Source organism: Muntiacus reevesi, chromosome 19 (assembly GCF_963930625.1).
Source record: "Muntiacus reevesi chromosome 19, mMunRee1.1, whole genome shotgun sequence".
Lineage (NCBI taxonomy): Eukaryota > Metazoa > Chordata > Mammalia > Artiodactyla > Cervidae > Muntiacus > Muntiacus reevesi.
The window spans coordinates 39,440,282-39,458,587 of NC_089267.1; the positions used below are offsets into that span (position 1 = coordinate 39,440,282).

Genomic DNA, 18,306 nt, shown 5'->3' on the forward strand with positions numbered 1-18,306 from the left:
GGCCTTTATCCTAGGCAATCAGACACAGGAGTTTCTGCACTCGGGTCCAGAAATATTTTTTCAAAAGTTTTGGATGTGATGCCCTGTTTTTAAGTTTATCTTCAGTACTCAGGGATTTATTTTAAGCTTATATTCAGTACTCATGGATTTTTCTATTTTCATTCCAATAATCAATTGCACTTATGGTAAGCATCTTAGAAAAAACATTTCAGAACTACCAAAAAGAACAGTCAAATAAAGAGAAAATAATTCTTAACCTAGAGAATCTTGTATCATTATTATTATTGTTGCTGTTATTTTTACTATCACTACTATTGTTAACACTGGGATACAGAAGGATACAGAGGACACAGAATAAGCATAAGACATTGTTTGCCTTGATGCGATAATCGCTCTCATAATAAATAAAGACCAGGAAATAACGTATTACCAACTTAAATGCACAATTTCAAATCCTAAAACCAGAACAAACTTTAAAATTTCAACTCGAGCAATTCCCTTCCTTCATCACAGATAAGTGATGTGGCTTAAATGAGATGTGTGAATCCCTTATTTTTTATATAACACTTAAAAAAAAACTTTAAATATCTTTAAAGACATTATTTTGTAATCATAATATTACTTCCCATACATCATGATGTAGGGGAAATGTGAATCCATTGATTAGAATATAGGGTAGGCAAGCTTCCTACAAAAGGAAGAATAGTAAACATTTCAGGCTTTGCCAGCAGTATAGGCTGTCTGATGCATTTTCGTTCTTTTTTTTTTTAATAACTTCATTTATTTATTTCTTTATTTTTGGCTGTTCTGGGTCTCTGTTGCTGTGCAGGTCTTTCCCCATTTGTGGTGAGCAGGGGTTATGCTCAGTCACAGCGTGCAAACTTCTCATTGCGGCGGCTTCTCTTGTGGAAGGGCACAGGCCCCAGGTGCATGGGCTTCAGGAGCTGAGAGCTGAGGTTTCCAGGCTCACAGCGCAGGCTCACAGCATGTGGGACCCCCCCAGGCCAGGGGCAGAACTTGCCTCTCCTGCACTGGATGGTGGATTCTTTACCAATGAGCCACCAGCAAAGTCCTCTTTTCCTTTTTTAAAAAAATATAAAAATCTTTCTTTTCTCACTGGCCATACAAAAGCAGATGGGTCAATTTGCCCTGTGCAAGTCATGCTGTGCTGATGCAAGGACTAGATAATAAAATTAAAGTCGTAAGAGATAAAGTATTAAATCAATTTATAAAAACTGATAAAATGAGGAACAGAATTGAAATACTCACACTTCACTCAGTATACCATTCTACATCTATGAAACAGCTCTACCTTACCTGAAATTCATCAAAACATAAAAGACATGCTTCTTCACTAATTTCTTCAGCTATAGGAGCTATTGGATCGTATGATTTAGCCATGAATCCTGGTTTCCTCTTTGGCAAACTCTGTTTAAGGCGGTGTATCCCTTAAATGGATGAAATTAAACACAAATCAAATACTGTACTAAAAGTATATTTTAGACAACTAAGTACACACTTTTTAAACCTCTAAATGAAACAGTGTGTATATACAAATGAAGTTTAAATTTCACATATAAGCAAATATGATTATTAAGGCTGGCTGCAGTTTCTCTACCTCAAAATAAGTTGTTCGCATATTACTACATTCCCATGGTTGTAAGGACACTCTGTGGTCATTCCACCTCCACTGTTCAGCCACTTTGGAGATGACACAGTGACAGAACAGATGATTAGATGGTAGCTGAAGGATCAACAGATGGATCTTAGCCCTGAGAACGTCAGGGATGCAGGCACCAGAGGTCCTCCTGCCCTCTATGTCTGGCACGTCTAATCAGGATGTTTCCTTACTTCCAGCAAGTCCCACTTTATTCACTATGTTACTGAATGCTGAAAGTATTCAAAGAATAGTACAATATTCTTGCCCTGAGGAGGTTACAGTATGGCTGGTAAACAAATAAGGCAAAGATGAAATAATGTAAGAATACTGACAAAGCAATAAAGCATGCATACAAGAACAAACTGAATGCCTACATGCTAAGGTGACACAGAGGAAACGGCCTAATCAAGAACACCTTGGTGAGACAGGTGCGGCTTTAACATTTCTCATTGATCCTTAGTAGACAGAGGAAAAGTCTGGCCTTCACAGAGTAACCTCTGTTCTCTGATTTGGAAGGAATGAATTTGACTCTAGGACCAACTCTGGACACATTACTAATTGTTTCAATATAGCACAAAACAAATGAAACTAAATAAAATCTTACTTTTAGCAAAAATCAAATTTTTTAGATTAAGAACTTTAAAATGAGGAAAATTATTTTGCAGTGTTTGGCCACATAAAAAAAACTTCTTTCAGATCATCTACTTACTTTGGTGAACGTCTAACATGAAACCATGAAAATGAACACGTTTTTTCCTCTTCATTTCCACATAAGCATAAAATATGTCCATCACCATTGTTTTCCCTGTACCTTAAAAAAAAAAATACTATTAAACACTATGTACTGATTGCCCTAACGATTGTTCATTAGCTTTGGGATAATGAACCAACACTCTGCTACTGGAAAACTTAACACTATGTTACTTTTTTTTTTAAGGAGTGTTTATTTCTTATGTTAAACTAACTAAAAATAAAATGTAGATATTCTTTTCTGTTAAAATCCTGTTTTTAGGAAATACAACATTTAGTTAGAACTCTGGGGACTATTTCTTCCAGATAACTATGTTCATAAACTGGCAATATTTACAGATTATTTATTAGTTAGTTTCTCTTCTGAAAGGCACCAGTATAAATAAAATAATTATTTTATTATTTAAAATAATAATAAATAAAATAAGTAACAGCCCTTACTTAGCATGAAAAAAAAGTGTCAGTCACTCAGTCATGTCTGACTCTTTTCATGTGGACTGTAGCCCACCAGGCTCCTCTGTCCATGGAATTCTCCAGGCAAGAATATTGGAGTGGGTAGCCATTCCCTTCTCCAGGGGATCTTCCAGACCCAAGGATCAAACCTGGGTTTCCCGCATCATAGGCAGATTCTTTACCATCTGAGCCACCAGGGAAGCCCGTGGAACTGTCTTAGACACTATGGAAAATTCACCAGTGAAAAATAAGAAAATATAGACTAGCATCTAACATAAAAACTGCAAATAAATAACAGATGTAGATTAGAGCTGGATAACTGAAAATAATAATTTTTAAAAAGCTGAGAATATAGGCTTTGAAAGAGGCCTACTTGAAGAAATTCAGATACAGTTAACCTTTATAATTAAATTATCCAACTGTAAGCACTCTGAAACTTTTAATCATTATGATCACATTAGTAATTGAAGAATCAACAGGCTGAGCATTTAACAAGGCATGCACAGGAAGCCTATTCCCTCACAGAAAGCCCAGAGCTCTGGGGACACTGAAAGTGATCAAGTTCATTTTACACCCAGCATTCCCCAGCTGACAGGCCAGGGAATGCTGGTCTTGTTTCTCATCCTCATGGCTTCTTCCACCATCCCATGTACACTGTTGGTGGGAATATAAATTGGTGCAGTAGCTATGGAAAACAGTATGGAGACAGTTTTAAAAACTAAAAATAGAACTACCATATGATCCAGCAATTCTACTCTTGGGTATATATCTGGAAAGAATGAAAACACGAACTTTAAAAGATGCATGCATCCCAGTGTTCACAGCAGCAGTATTTACAGCAGCCCAGATGTGGAAGCAACCCAATTGCCCATCAGCAGACAACTGGATTAAGAAGATGAGCCCTATGTCACTTCAGATTTTAGTTTGCAGGCACTTTTCAGATTGTTGCACAGAAAGAGGGAATCCATGTAAAATACCCGGGTCTAACTGAGTTGGGCTGAGAGATCAGGACTGTGGGAGTCCAAAATGCAGGTGAAATTTGCGAGGCAAAGTGCCAGAGAGGAGGCAACTATACAATGAAAGAGCCCCAGAAACCAACACATGGGTACTCTTCAGTCTTTCGCTGAATAACAGCTGTTCACATGTAGGGTGATACCTCATGACAGGAGGCAAAGAAAGCTGTGAGATGAGCCATTTCCAGAGATAGTGATACATTCAACAGCTTGAAAGATGATCCACTGAACTATGCTGAGTGAAAAAGAGAAAGCCAATCTTAAAAAGTTACAAGGTTTCTTATTTATATAACATTCTTGAAATGACAGAATTTTAGAAATGGAGAACAGATTAGTGGTTGCCAGGATATAGAAATGGAGGGTGAATAGGTATGGTTATAAAATGATGGGCAATACAAGGAATTCTTGTGGTAATACAGTTGTTCAGTATCTTGACTAAGGCAGTGGATACATGAACCTACATAGGTGATAGACTGTATAGAAATAAATACACACACCTAAGTGAGTACAGCACAGCTGATATGGAACTCCCAGATACAGAGGGCCAAGTGCATTTCCTGCATTATGCCATTTTATATAAGGGACATGAATATTACCAAATTTTTATATCCTTGAGGACTACTGGAACCAATACCCTATGGATACCTAGGGATGACTATATAATTAAAACTGAAGAAATCTGAATAAGATCAGTGAATTGAATCAATGTCAATATCCTGGTTTTGATATTTATACTACAGTTTGCAAAATGTTGCCTTAGAGGGGAAATGAGTTAAGTGCATAGAGATCTCTCTGTATTACTTCTTATAACTCCATCTGAATCTATAATTATCTCAATGAAGTTTTTAATTAAAAAAATACTTCAAATGAATCAAGCTGGCATGTAAGTAACTTGTTTAACTACCTGTCACAATAAAATTCAACATATAAAAATTAGATAATCCTGGAACCCTCCTATACTGTTCAAAGGAATGTAAATTGGTATAGCCACTATGGAGAACATTATGGAGGTTCCTGAAGAAACTAAATATAGAACTACCATATGATCCAGCAATCCCATTACTGGGCATATACCCAGATAAAACAATAATTCAAAAAAATACATGCACCCCAATGTTCATTGCAGCACTATTAAAATAGCCAGGACATGGAAGCAACCTAAATGTCCATCAACAGCGTAATGGATAAAGAAGATGTGATAAATATATACAATGGAATGTTATTCAGCAGTGAAAAAAAAACAAAATAATGCCTTTTTGCAGCAACATGGAGGGACCTAGAGATTATCATACTGAGTGAAGTAAGTCAGACAACAGAAAGACAAATATCATATGATATTGCTTACATGTGGAATCTTAGAAAAAGGTATAAGTGAACTTATTTCCAAAACGGAAGTAGAGTCACAGATATAGAAAACAAAGTTAGAGTTACCAGAGGATAAGGAGACGGGAGGAATAAACTGGGAGATTGGGACTGACATATACATACTGTGCATGTGTACTAAGTTGCCTCAGTCGTGTCTGACTCTTTGAGACCCTATGACTGTAGCCCACCAGGCTCCTCTGTCCATGGGATTCTCCAGGCAAGAATACTGAAGTGGGCTGGGATCTTCCGAACCCAGGGATTGAACCCAGGTCTCCCACACTGCAGGCGGACCTTCACCATCTGAGCCAACAGGGAAGTCCATATATATACTATTATATGTAAAATGGAAAACAATTAGAACCTGCTGTATGGCATAGGGAACTCTACTCAGTACCCTATAATGGTCTATATGGAAAAAGAATCTAAAAAGGAGTGGGTGTATATATATATATAAACTGATTCACTTCACTGTACAGCAGAAAGGAACACAACATTGTAAATCAACTACATTCACATTAAAAACTTTTAAAGATTATATAATTTTCACAATGTTTGAAAAAATTTTTTGAAAAAATTCAACACGCATTCACAGTAAAAACTCTTAGCAAACTTCCTTGACCTCATAAAGAACAAATACCAAAAAACCTACAGTGAAAAGATACTCAATAACATTTCAAAGATGCGAGTTAAAACTATAATGAGATAAGACTTCATATCCATTAGGATAGATATTATGAAAACAACAAACAAAAACTGGATGATATGGATGCGGAAAAATGGGAAAACTTGTACATTATAGGTAGGAATGTAAAATGGTGCAGTTGCTATGGAAAATAGTACGGCAGTTCCTCAAAAAATTAAACATAAAATGATCAGGTGATCTAGCAATTCCACTTCCGGATATGTAGAAAACAACTGAAAGCTGGGATTCAAACAACATTTGTACATCAATGTTTACAGCAGCATTATGCACAGTCAAAAGATGGGAACAACCCAAACATCTGCCAGTAGATGAATGAATAAGCAAAATTGGTATAAACAATGATAGAATATTATTTAGCCTTAAAAAAAGCATGAAATCCTGACACACTACAACATGGATAAAGAGCAATATTGCACAGGAACCTGGAATGCTAGGTCCATGAATCAAGGCAAATTGGAAGTGGTCAAACAGGAGACAGCAAGAGTGAGCATCGACATTTTAGGAATCAGCGAACTAAAATGGACTGGAATGGGTGAATTTAACTCAGACGATCATTATATCTACTACTGTGGGCAGGAATCTCTTAGAAGAAATTGAGTAGCCATCATGGTCAACAAAAGAGTCCAAAATGCAGTACTTGGATACAATCTCAAAAACAACAGAATGATCTCTGTTTCCAATGCAAACCATTCAATATCACGGTAATCCAAGCCTATGCCCCGACCAGTAATGCTGAAGAAGCTAAACGGTTCTATGAAGACCTACAAGACCATTTAGTACTAACACCCAAAAAAGATGTCCTTTTCATTATAGGGGACTGCACTGCAGAAGTAGGAAGTCAAGAAACACCTGGATTAACAGGCAAATTTGGTCTTGGAGTACGGAATGAAGCAGGGCAAAGGCTAATAGAGTTTTGCCAAGAGAACACACTGGTCATGGCAAACACCCTCTTCCAACAACACAAGAGAAGATTCTACACATGGACATCACCAGATGGTCAACACCAAAATCAGATTGATTATAGTCTTTGCAGCCAAAGATGGAGACGATCTATACAGTCAGCAAGAACAAGAGTGGGAGCTAAGTGTGGCTCAGATCAGGAACTCCTTATTGCCAAATTCAGACTGAAATTGAAGAAAGTAGGGAAAACCACTAGACCATTCAGGTATGACCTAAATCAAATCCCTTATGACTATACAGTGGAAGTGAGAAATATATTTAAGGGACTAGATCTGATAGACAAGTGCCTGATGAACTAGGGATGGAGGTTCGTGACATTGTACAGGAGACAGGGATCAAGACCACCCCCATGGAAAAGAAATGCAAAAAAGCAAAATGGTTGTCTGAGGTGGCCTTACAAATAGCTGGGAAAAGAAGAGAATCAAAAAGTAAATGAGAAAAGGAAAGATATTCCCATCTGAATGCAGAGTTCCAAAGAATACCAAGGAGAGATAAAAAACCCTTCCTCAGAGATCAACGCAAAGAAATAGAGGAAAACAACAGAATGGGAAAGACTAGAGATCTCTTCAAGAAAATTAGAGATACCAAGGGAACATTTCATGCAAAGATGGGCTCAATAAAGGACAGAAATGGTATGGACCTAACAGAAGCAGAAGATATTAAGAAAATGGTATGGACCTAACAGAAGCAGAAGATATTAAGAAGAGGTGGCAAGAATGCACAGAAGAACTGTACAAAAAAGATCTTCATGACCCAGACAATCGCAATGATGTGATCACTCACCTAAAGCCAGACATCCTGGAGTGTGAAGTCAAGTGGGCCTTAGAAAGCATCACTACAAACAAAGCTAGTGGAGGTGATGGAATTCCAGTTGAGCTATTTCAAATCCTGAAAGATGATGCTGTGAAAGTGCTGCACTCAATATGCCAGTAAATTTGGAAAATAAATTGCCAACATCTGTTGGATCATCAAAAAAGCAAGAGAGTTCCAGAAAAACATCTATTTCTGCTTTATTGACTATGCCAAAGTCTTTGACTGTGTGGATCACAATAAACTGTGGAAAATTCTTCAAGAGATGGGAATACCAGACCACCTGACCTGCCTCTTGAGAAACCTATATGCAGGTCAGGAAGAAACAGTTAGAACTGGACGTGAAACAACAGACTGGTTCCAAATAGGAAAAGGAGTATGTCAAGGCTGTATATTGTCACCCTGCTTATTTAACTTATATGCAGAGTACATCATAAGAAACACTAGCCTGGAAGAAGCACAAGCTGGAATCAAGATTGCTGGGAGAAATATCAATAACCTCAGATATGCAGATGATACCACCCTTATGGCAGAAAATGAACAGGAACTAAGAGCCTCTTGATGAAAGTGAAAGAGGAGAGTGAAAAGGTTGGCTTAAAGCTCAACATTCAGAAAACTAAGATCATGGCATCTGGTCCCATAACTTCATGGGAAATAGATGGGGAGACAGTGGAAACAGTGGCAGATTTTATTTTTTTGGGCTCCAAAATCACCGCAGATGGTGACTGCAGCCATGAAATTAAAAGACGCTTACTCCTTGGAAGGAAAGTTATGACCAACCTAGATAGCATATTAAAAAGCAGAGACATTACATTGCCAACAAAGGTCCGTCTGGTCAAGGCTATGGCTTTTCCAGTGGTCATGTATGGATATGAGAGTTGGACTGTGAAGAAAGCTGAGCGACGAAGAATTGATTCTTTTGAACTGCGGTGTTGGAGAAGACTCTTCAGAGTCCCTTGGACTACAAGGAGATCCAACCAGTCCATCCTAAAGGAGATCAGTCCTGACTGTTCATTGGAAGGACTGATGTTGAAGCTGAAACTCTAATATTTTGGCCACCTGATGCAAAGAGCTGACTCATTTGAAAAGACCCTGATTCTGGGAAAGATCGAGAGCAGGAGGAGAAGGGGACAACAAAGGATGAGATGGTTGGATGGCATCACCGACTCGACGGCAGTGAGTTTGGGTAAACTCTGGGAGTTGGTGATGGACAGGGAGGCCTGGCGTGCTGCGATTCATGGGGTGGCAAACAGTCGGACACGATTGAGTGAATGAACTGAACTGAACTGAATTGAACAACATGGATGATTCTTGAAGACACTGTGCTACATGAAATGATTCAGAACAAAAGGATAAGTAAGCATTATATGATCCCACTTATATGAGGTACCTAAGGTAGCAGTGAGTGATCCAAGATCACTGCAGATGGTGACTGCAGCCGTGAAATGAAAAGACGCTTGCTCCTCGGAAGAGAAGCTATGACCAACCTAGACAGCATATTAAAAGGCAGAGATGTTACTTTTCCAACAAAGATCCATATAGTCAAAGCTATGGTTTTTCAGCAGTCATGTATGGATGTCAGAGTTGGACCATAAAGAAAGTTGAGCACCAAAAAACTGATGCTTTTAAACTGAAGTGTTGGAGAAGATGCTTGAGAATCCCTTGGACTGCAAGGAGGTCCAACCAGTTCATCCAAAAGGAAATCAGTCCTGAATATTGACTAGAAGGACTGATGCTGAAGCTGAAATTCCAAATCTTTGGCCACCTGATGCGGGGAACTAACTGACTTACTGGAAAAGACCCTGATGTTGGGAAGATTGAAGGCAGGAGGAGAAGGGGACCACAGAGGATGAGATGGTTGGATAGCATCACCAACTCAATGGACATGAGTTTGAGCAAGCTCCAGGAGTTGGTGATGGACAGGGAGGCCTGACATGCTGCAGTCCATGGGGTCGCAAGGAGCTGGATACAACTGAGCAACTGAACTGAAAGTAGTCAAATTCCTAGAGACAGAAGGAGAATGTTGGTTGCCAGGGACTGGGAGGGAGGGGTTATAGAATGGGGTATTATTGTTTAATAGGTACAGAGTTTCAGTTTGGGAAGATGAAAATGTTTGGAGACAAACAGAGGTGATGTCTGCACAACAATTTCAATTCACTTAGTGCCTTTGAACCGTACAGTTAAAAAGGTTAAAATAGTAAATTTTATATTATATATATGTTGTCACAACAACAACAACAAAAAACTAGTACATTAACACACACACAGACACACACACACACACCCTATAAGTCAACATATTATAAGTCAACATACTTACTAGGGAAGACTGAACACTTCTCCCTAAAATTTGACACAAGGACACCCACTCTCATGACTTCTATTCAATACTGTACTGCATCCTAGTTAATGAAATGAGGCAAGAAAAACAACTACTGAACTGGAGGCATAGACACTATAAAGGAAAAAAGTAAATTGCTTTTATTTACAGACATGATTGCATACACAAAAAAAATTTGAAGAAGCTACCAAAAAACCACTAAAGTTAGTAATTGAATTTAGCAAAGTCATAAAAAAATCAATTGATTCTATATATTAGCAGTGATCAACTGGAAATTTAAATGTTAACATACAATACCATTTGCTAAAGCCTTTGACTGTGTGGATCACAACAAACTGGAAAATTCAAGAGATGGGAATACCAAACTACCTGACCTGACTCCTGAGAAACCTGTATGCAGGTCAAAAAGCAACAGTTAGAACCAGACATAGAACAACAGACTGGCTCCAAATAGGGAAAAGAGTACGTCAAGGCTGTATATTGTCACCCTGCTTATTTAACTTCTATGCAGAGTACATCATTTGAAATGCCGGGCTGGATGAAGCACAAGCTGGAATCAAGACTGCTGGGAGAAATGTCAATAACCTCAGAAATGCAGATGACAACACACTTATGGCAGAAAGCGAAGAAGAACTAAAGAGCCTCCTGATGAAGGTGAAAGAGGAGAGTGAAAAAGCTGGCCTAAAACTCAACATTCAAAAAATGAAGATCATGGCATCCAGGCTCATCACTTCACGGTAAATAAGAGAGAATAAAGTGGAAACAGTGACAGACTTTATTCTTGGGGCCTCCAAAATCACTGTGGATGGCGACTGCAGCCATGAAATTAAAAGACACTTGCTCCTTGGAAGAAAATCTATGATAAACCTAGACAGCATATTAAAAAGCAGCGACATTACTTTGCTAACAAAGGTCCATCTAGTCAAAGCTATGGTTTTTCCAGTAGTCATGTATGGACATGAGAGTCGGACCACAAAAAAGGCTGAGCACCGAAGAATTTATGCTTTTGAACTGTGGTGTTGGAGAAGATTCTCAAGAGTCTTGGACTCCAAGGACTGCAAGGAGATCAAACAAGTCAATCCCAAAGGAAATCAATCCTGAATATTCATTGGAAGGACTGATGCTGAAGCTGAAGCTCCAATATCTTTGCCACCTGATACAAAGACCTGACTCATTAGAAAAGACTCTGATGCTGGAAAAGATTGAAGACAGGAGGAGAAGGGGATGACAGAGGCTGAGATGGTTGGATGGTGGAATCACCAACTCAATGGACATGAGTTTTATCAAGCTCTGGAAGATAGTGAAGGACATGGAAGAAATTAAAGAAAATATTTTAAAATTAAGAAATATCCCATGCTGATAGATTGGAATGCTCAATATTTTAAGTTATCAATTCTCTGTAGACATTGATCTTTTTTGTTTTTCATTTATTTTTATTAGTTGGAAGCTAATTACTTTACAATATTGTAGTGGTTTTTGTCATACATTGACATGAATCAGCCATGGATTTACATGTATTCCCCATCCCGATCCCCCCTCCCACCTCCCTCTCCACCCGATCCCTCTGGGTCTTCCCAGTGCACCAGGCCCGAGCACTTGTCTCATGCATCCAGCCTGGGCTGGTGATCTGTTTCACCCTAGATAATATACATGTTTCGATGCTGTTCTCTCGAAACATCCCACCCTCACCTTCTCCCGCAGAGTCCAAAATTCTGTTCTGTACATCTGTGTCTTTTTTTCTGTTTTGCATATAGGGTTATCGTTACCATCTTTCTAAATTCCATATATATGCGTTAGTATACTGCATTGGTCTTTATCTTTCTGGTTTACTTCACTCTGTATGATGGGCTCCAGTTTCATCCACCTCATTAGAACTGATTCAAATGAATTCTTTTTAATGGCTGAGTAATATTCCATGGTGTATATGTACCACAGCTTCCTTATCCATTCGTCTGCTGATGACATTGATCTTTAACATGTCTTTAACATACTCCCTGTCAAAATCTCAGGACCAGGACTTTTTTTTAAATGAACAAACTAATTCTAAAATGAACATGGAAACGCAAAGGCAATGAAATAGCCAAAATAATCTTGAAAAAGACAAAATTGGAAGACTCACATCACACCTCATTGCATCAGCAATGTCCAGGTTGTAGGAAACCCTACAGGATAAAGAAGTTTATATGTGTGTGGTGTGAACACACCCGAGCATATACTACCTCAGGATGTAAAGTAAATTACTAACTGTGAGCCATGCCCGAAAGAGCCATTGCCACAGCTTGTAAACCTTGAGTGAGCAAAGGCTGTGTCTGCTTTCATTCACCATTACATTTCCAGAAACAACAGATGACCTGGCACAAGGCAGGTGCTTATTTGTCAAGTAACTGGAAGAATGTTGGGGAAAAGTAGGGAAGAAACCAACACTAAATTTCCCTTACCTCACAATTTTGCTTTGGCATCTACAGAATCCTAAGTAAAACCTTGTAATTTTCTCAAGATAAGACAATCTTACTAGGGGAGTCATTTATAAAACTTAAAACTCCTGTGCGTGACAAGTCACTTCAATCACGCCCGACTCTTTGCAACCCTATGGACTGTAGCTCACCAGGCTCCTCTGTCTATGGAACTCTCCAGGCAAGAATACTGGAGAGGGTTGCCATGCCCTTCTCCAGGGGATCATTCCAACCCAGGGATCGAAGCTGCGTCTCATATCTCCTGCAATGGCAGGCAGGTTCTTTACCACTAGTGCCACCTGGGAAGCCATGTAAACTCTAGTAAATTCTAACTTTTAAGCCCATAGCTGGGAAGCCAAAAGTGATTACTCAAGAGCCCCCTCTAGTGGTGTCCTTTCACAGCTGAAACCCTCCTCCCCTCCACTCCCCCATAGAAGAAGTTGGAAGTGGTATCTTCCATCATTGCCTCCCACTCAGCAGAATTTTGCTTTCCAACTCCTAACCTTAAAACCAGTCTACCTTTCCACTGGTAAAATTACCAGTGTGAAACTGGTGAGGTTAAACCAGGAGACCGCAAAAAAGGACTTTATTCTCTTCTAATATATGAGAGAAATCATTAACCCTGTCATCATCACACATTCTGTTAGTCCAGAGCTGAAACCTTGCTGTAAGAAAGTCAGTTGTAGGATAAGAATGAAGCCACAAAACACTACTACTGCAGCTTTTGGTTTTTGCATGAGATATAATAAGCTTTTTATTAATGAAACGTCTCAAGATTGAACCATGATGATATCAGTGTTCCTGGGGTTCTCTAGCCTATCTGATCAATTATCTCAACACACCTATGAAGATAAGAGTAGAGTTAAGTGGGTATAACAGCCCAAGCCAAGAGCAGGAATAAAAAGAGAATGCTATAAAACAGACATCTTTTCCATCAAGTCTCTTTAAATTTAATACCTGTTTCCCAAGTCTAAAAAAGAAAAATAATAAAGAATAAGAGCTTGTGAAGACATTCCGAGGCTATTCTCCCAGCTAGCAAGCCCCACAAAAATGAAAATTTGACCTATCTTTTATTATCTATTTTGTAAGAATTCTAAACTAAAGAGTAAAGCCACTAAAATGTTCACCTCACTTCCTGTTTCAGAATTCCTTTCTCTTCCTCTCTCTATATTATGAAGATGTGCATAGCCAAAGATTACCACACATCCAGCCTACGTGAATATACCATATTATCACATCTTTTCTAATTCTTTCAAACACTCAGATGAATTATGTTTATTGTACCTCCCTTCAATTTGTTAGACTATGGTTTTATTTTCAAAACTAAAACCCAACAACCTCCATATTTGTGCTTTTCTTTTCTTAAGTCCTTTTGCAGAAGTGGAAACAGTTGTGCTTTACTAACCATCATCATTTATGGTTAAGTGGTTAAAGTAACAGGGGAAACAAAAATTCTGATTTTAGCAATGACTGAACATGAAAGTAAAGGTACAGGAAGTAAATGTTCTCCAAAGAGGCAAAAAAATGAGAAATGACTACAGAATGAGATCGACTAGCAATAGCCAAAGGTGCAGACACATAAACCTGATTGAGTACCTGATATAAATTAGATGCTAGGTAAGCATACATTGGTCTCAGAAATACCAATTAGCTGATGAACAAAGAAAAAGAAGAGTTTGAGATTCTTTCACATTTTTAACATCTACAAGTTTCAAGAACTTAAAAGAGAAAAACAAATACCATATATTTACACATATATGTGGGATCTAGAAAAATGGTTCAAATGAACCTATCTGCAAAGCAGAAATAGAGACAAAGACACAGAGAACAAACGTATGGACACCAAGAGGGGAAAGGGTGGATGGGATGAACTGGGAGACTGGGCCTGACATATATACACTACTGTGTATAAAACAGAAAACTAAGGAGAACCTACTGCATAGCACAGGAAAATCTACTCAATGCTCTGCAGTTACAAAGAGGGCATATATGTGAACATATAGCTGACTCACTCTGCTATAGAGCAGAAGCTAACAACATTATAGAGCAGCTAAACTCCAAAGAAAAATTTTTTAATAATTTAGAAAGATAAAAGAACTTCAAGAATCTCTATCATTCCCTTTTTAAAAACTGAACAATAATCATTTATTAGATTTGCTAAATCTAGAAATGTAAAACAGGCATTTAGAGGCATTAACAAACAAATTAGAGTAAGAGAGAGGACCAAGAAAAGAACAGAACAGTTTGACCTTTAAAGCAGTGTAACTACTTATTCAACTCCTATTATTTTTATTATCCTAAAATTCTTACTAAGATAATAAACCTCTGCCACAGCTTCCTCACAATGGAAATTCGTCATGGCTACAGGGGAGTCTGAAGCTTGTTGATCAGTCAAGGACTAAAACTGCTGCAGTTCATGGGGTCTCAAAGAATTGGACATGACTGAGCGACTGAACTGAACTGAAAACTGACCTCATTACATCAAATATTTTGAGTATGCCAAATAAACAAGTGATTGACAAGTTATAAGGCCAGATGACAGAAGAACCACCTTCATGACATCAGTGAAGGTGGATAACTAGGGAAAGGTTTAGGACTAGAACTGGATTTGGTTGAAGGAAAATCAAAACCAGAAAACAGACAACTTCATCAATAATGAAGTCAAGGAAGAAGCAAGACAACTGATTAGGAAAATCTATTACAGAAAGGCTTACCAGGTGGTGCATTCACCTGCCAATGCAGGAGATGCAAGAGATGTGGGTTCCTGGGTCAGGAAGATCTCCTGGAGTAGGAAATGGCAACCCACTCCAATATTCCTGCCTGGAAAATTCCATGGTTAGAGGAGCCTGTCGGGTTACAATTCACAGGGCTGCAAAGAATCAAACATGACTGAGCATGCCCACATATTACAGAAACTGACAGTTCACAAAGTTTCCAAGAAAATGAGTCTTCATGCCCAATGACTGGAAGTGCGAGAAGGATATGTTACCACTTATATGTTTAGAATGTCCACTCATCACTAGATTAAAGATAACTAAATTAGGGGCAAGAGTTTAGATTATGAGTAGAAGTATTAGTGGAAATTAGAAGTAAAACAAGCAACTTATTGTTTTAAGTTATTAAGCAGAGTCAAATAGCACTGAGCAATGAGATTCTGATTTATCAAATAACCTATCTAGAGATGATTTCTGTCACTGAGATCAATTCACTTTATACATTAAATAATGTTTGCACCCTAACATGCTAACTAATCATGCCTTCAACTGCAGTCACAGCCCATGAGAAATAAAAGTAAAAACTAAGAAATCTGCAACCTTCTCCTCTTCCCTATTTTACCTCACCTCATCCTATTCCTGCTGGTGGTGGGTTGAAAGATAGAAATGGAAGTTATCTCTGAGGGAAAGTTAGGAAACTTTTTGTTCAGACCACTTAAAACTTATTTTAACACACTTACCCACATCTCCATAAACATACAGGCCCCTTGGAGGTTTGCTCCTTGAAAAAAGCTGCAAATTAAGAACAAATTATAAATCTCCAATGTGGAAATAAATGAATTATCATCATACACATAATGTTCCTAACGAAGCTATATATAGGAGTGAAACAGGCTACTGCACACAGTAAGTACAAAAAACTCGATATAAAAGGCTATGATGCCCCACTTAGATTTTAACATAGAAGGCAAGAATCAGTAGCTCAGAGCAAAGCTCTGAAGCCACACAACTTAAGTTTACACCTCCTTCACCATTTACTAACCATGTAATCGTCCCACTCTTTTGCAAATGGGCTCCCCAAACAATGACAGCCTAGTTTATTCCCAGCAAGCAAGAGATAGGAAGACTTTTTAATAGAGAAACTAAACAGTTTCCAGAAAAAAAAAAGGCACCTATGTGTTGGTTTCTCCCAAAGAAAGAACGGGTCCCTCTCAGATCACCTTACAGTAAAGCACGCTAGTCAACAAATATCTTAAGATGCAGCCTTCAAGCAGCTCATTAGTATCTGAAATGACACTAAAATGATTTGACAGCTTAGAGTCAACAGAAATTGGAAGGAAAAAAAAACCTCTCATTACAAAAGTTGGAGACCACAGCAAATACAGAGGAAACAGAGATTATACAGACAGCAAAAGGAAACTTCAAAATAAAACTATAACCAGTATAATCAATATGTTGAGGAAAATAAGTTATTAAAACTATAAAGCAAGAACAAAATGCAATTTTTAAAGAAATATTAAGAACAAAAGAGAGTACTCTGAAATTTAACATACAGTACCAGAAATAAAACAAAGGGTAACAATAAAAGATGGAAAATATAAGAAAATTACGGAATTAATTCAGGAGGTCCAAGAGCTAACCAAAAGATTTCCAGGAAGGGAAAAGAGAAAAAAGAGAGAAGGAAATTATCTAAGATTTTTCTCAGATCTGAAGGATGAAATTTCAAGATGGGGAGGACAGAGTAAGTGTCTAGCACAATGAGGGAAATAAGACCCATACCAAGTCACAAGAGCTTCCCAGGTGGTGCTAGTGGTAAAGATCCTGCCTGCCAATGCAGGAGACAAAAGAGACACCAGTTCAATCCCTGGGTTGGAAAGATCCCCTGGAGGAAAACCCACTCCAGTTTTCTTGCCTGGAGAATCCCATGGACAGAGGAGCCTGGCAGGCTACAGTCCATGAGATCACAAAGAGTTGGACACGACTGAAGCGACTTAGCTCACTCTTTGCTCACCAAGTTACAATCCTGAAGTTTCTGACACCAGGAATATAAAGAAAATCTTACAAACATCCAAGGTGGCAGTGGAGGAGGGAGGTGGTAGAGACAAATCATAAAAAACTGACAAAACTTGAATAAAACTTGAGAGACAATGATTTCCAATCTGACCATCAAGTGTGAAAATGGAAATTGACAGTCCATATTTACAGAGTCTTAAAAAATCCTCCCCAACAGAAATATGAACACCGAGGCTCCATGAAACACAGAGGATCCTGGGGAAAACACGCTGGTAAGATGGAGAGTTGCTCTAGAACCACAGTGGCACAAGCAGGACAAGAAAGCAATCAAGTACAGACCAAAACAGGAGGATGACGGCCTCAAAAAAGAAACAAAATGGAACTTCTCTTTGTCTGATGTTATTATCAACCCAAACTACCATTCTAAATTTCACTCCATTTAGAAGAGTAACCTTCGAACTCTATAACAGTTCCCTAGACACCTATGTAAAAACCAAGGTGAGCCAGATCCATGAGAGTTCAGAGAGGATAAAAGCAGAAAGGGGGCTTCCCAGGTAGCTCAGTAGTAAAGAATCCATCTGCCAAAGCAGAAGATGCAGGTTTGATCCCTGCGTCAGGAAGATCCCCTAGGGAAGGAAACGTCAACCCATTCCAGTATTCTTGCCTGGGAAATCCCCGGGACAAAGGAGCCTGGTGGGCTACAGTCCATTCGGTGTCAAAGAGTTGGACATGACTTATTGACTAAACAACAACAAAAGCAGAAGGAAGCAAAGGATATGCCATTTAGCACCAACCACAGCAATAGATAATTTGACAGAGAACATTTGCAAAAGCTAGATTTCAGGATCTTTTATAACGCTTTTGTTTTTTAATATGTGAATTCACTCAAGTATGCCTCAGAAACCTCTCTTGCTCTCCTGTTCCTTAGCTTTCTCTATAAATCCAGCTCCTGACTTCATCAGCCCTCTCCAGAAGAACCTTCACCACAGTTTAGGCAAAAGAATCTGCTTTGCTTTGATTCTGCCAGCTGGATGCTGTCCCTGTGTTCTTCTGCACATTAACTCTCCATCT

The 18,306-nt window shown here is 38.6% G+C and overlaps 1 protein-coding gene across 3 annotated transcripts in view; it reads right to left on the minus strand.

Annotated features, from left to right (window-relative positions):
• The window catches only part of AFG1L (AFG1 like ATPase), a 237,506-nt gene that overhangs the window by 123,685 nt on the left and 95,515 nt on the right, over positions 1–18,306 (minus strand). For all 3 annotated transcript variants that reach the window (XM_065911302.1, XM_065911301.1, XM_065911303.1), the window contains 3 exons: positions 15,963–16,014; positions 2,370–2,471; positions 1,318–1,448 (listed from right to left, as the gene is read on the minus strand). In XM_065911302.1, coding sequence (XP_065767374.1) covers positions 1,318–1,448; positions 2,370–2,471; positions 15,963–16,014 — 285 coding nt within the window. The remainder of the gene's footprint in view (positions 1–1,317; positions 1,449–2,369; positions 2,472–15,962; positions 16,015–18,306) is intronic.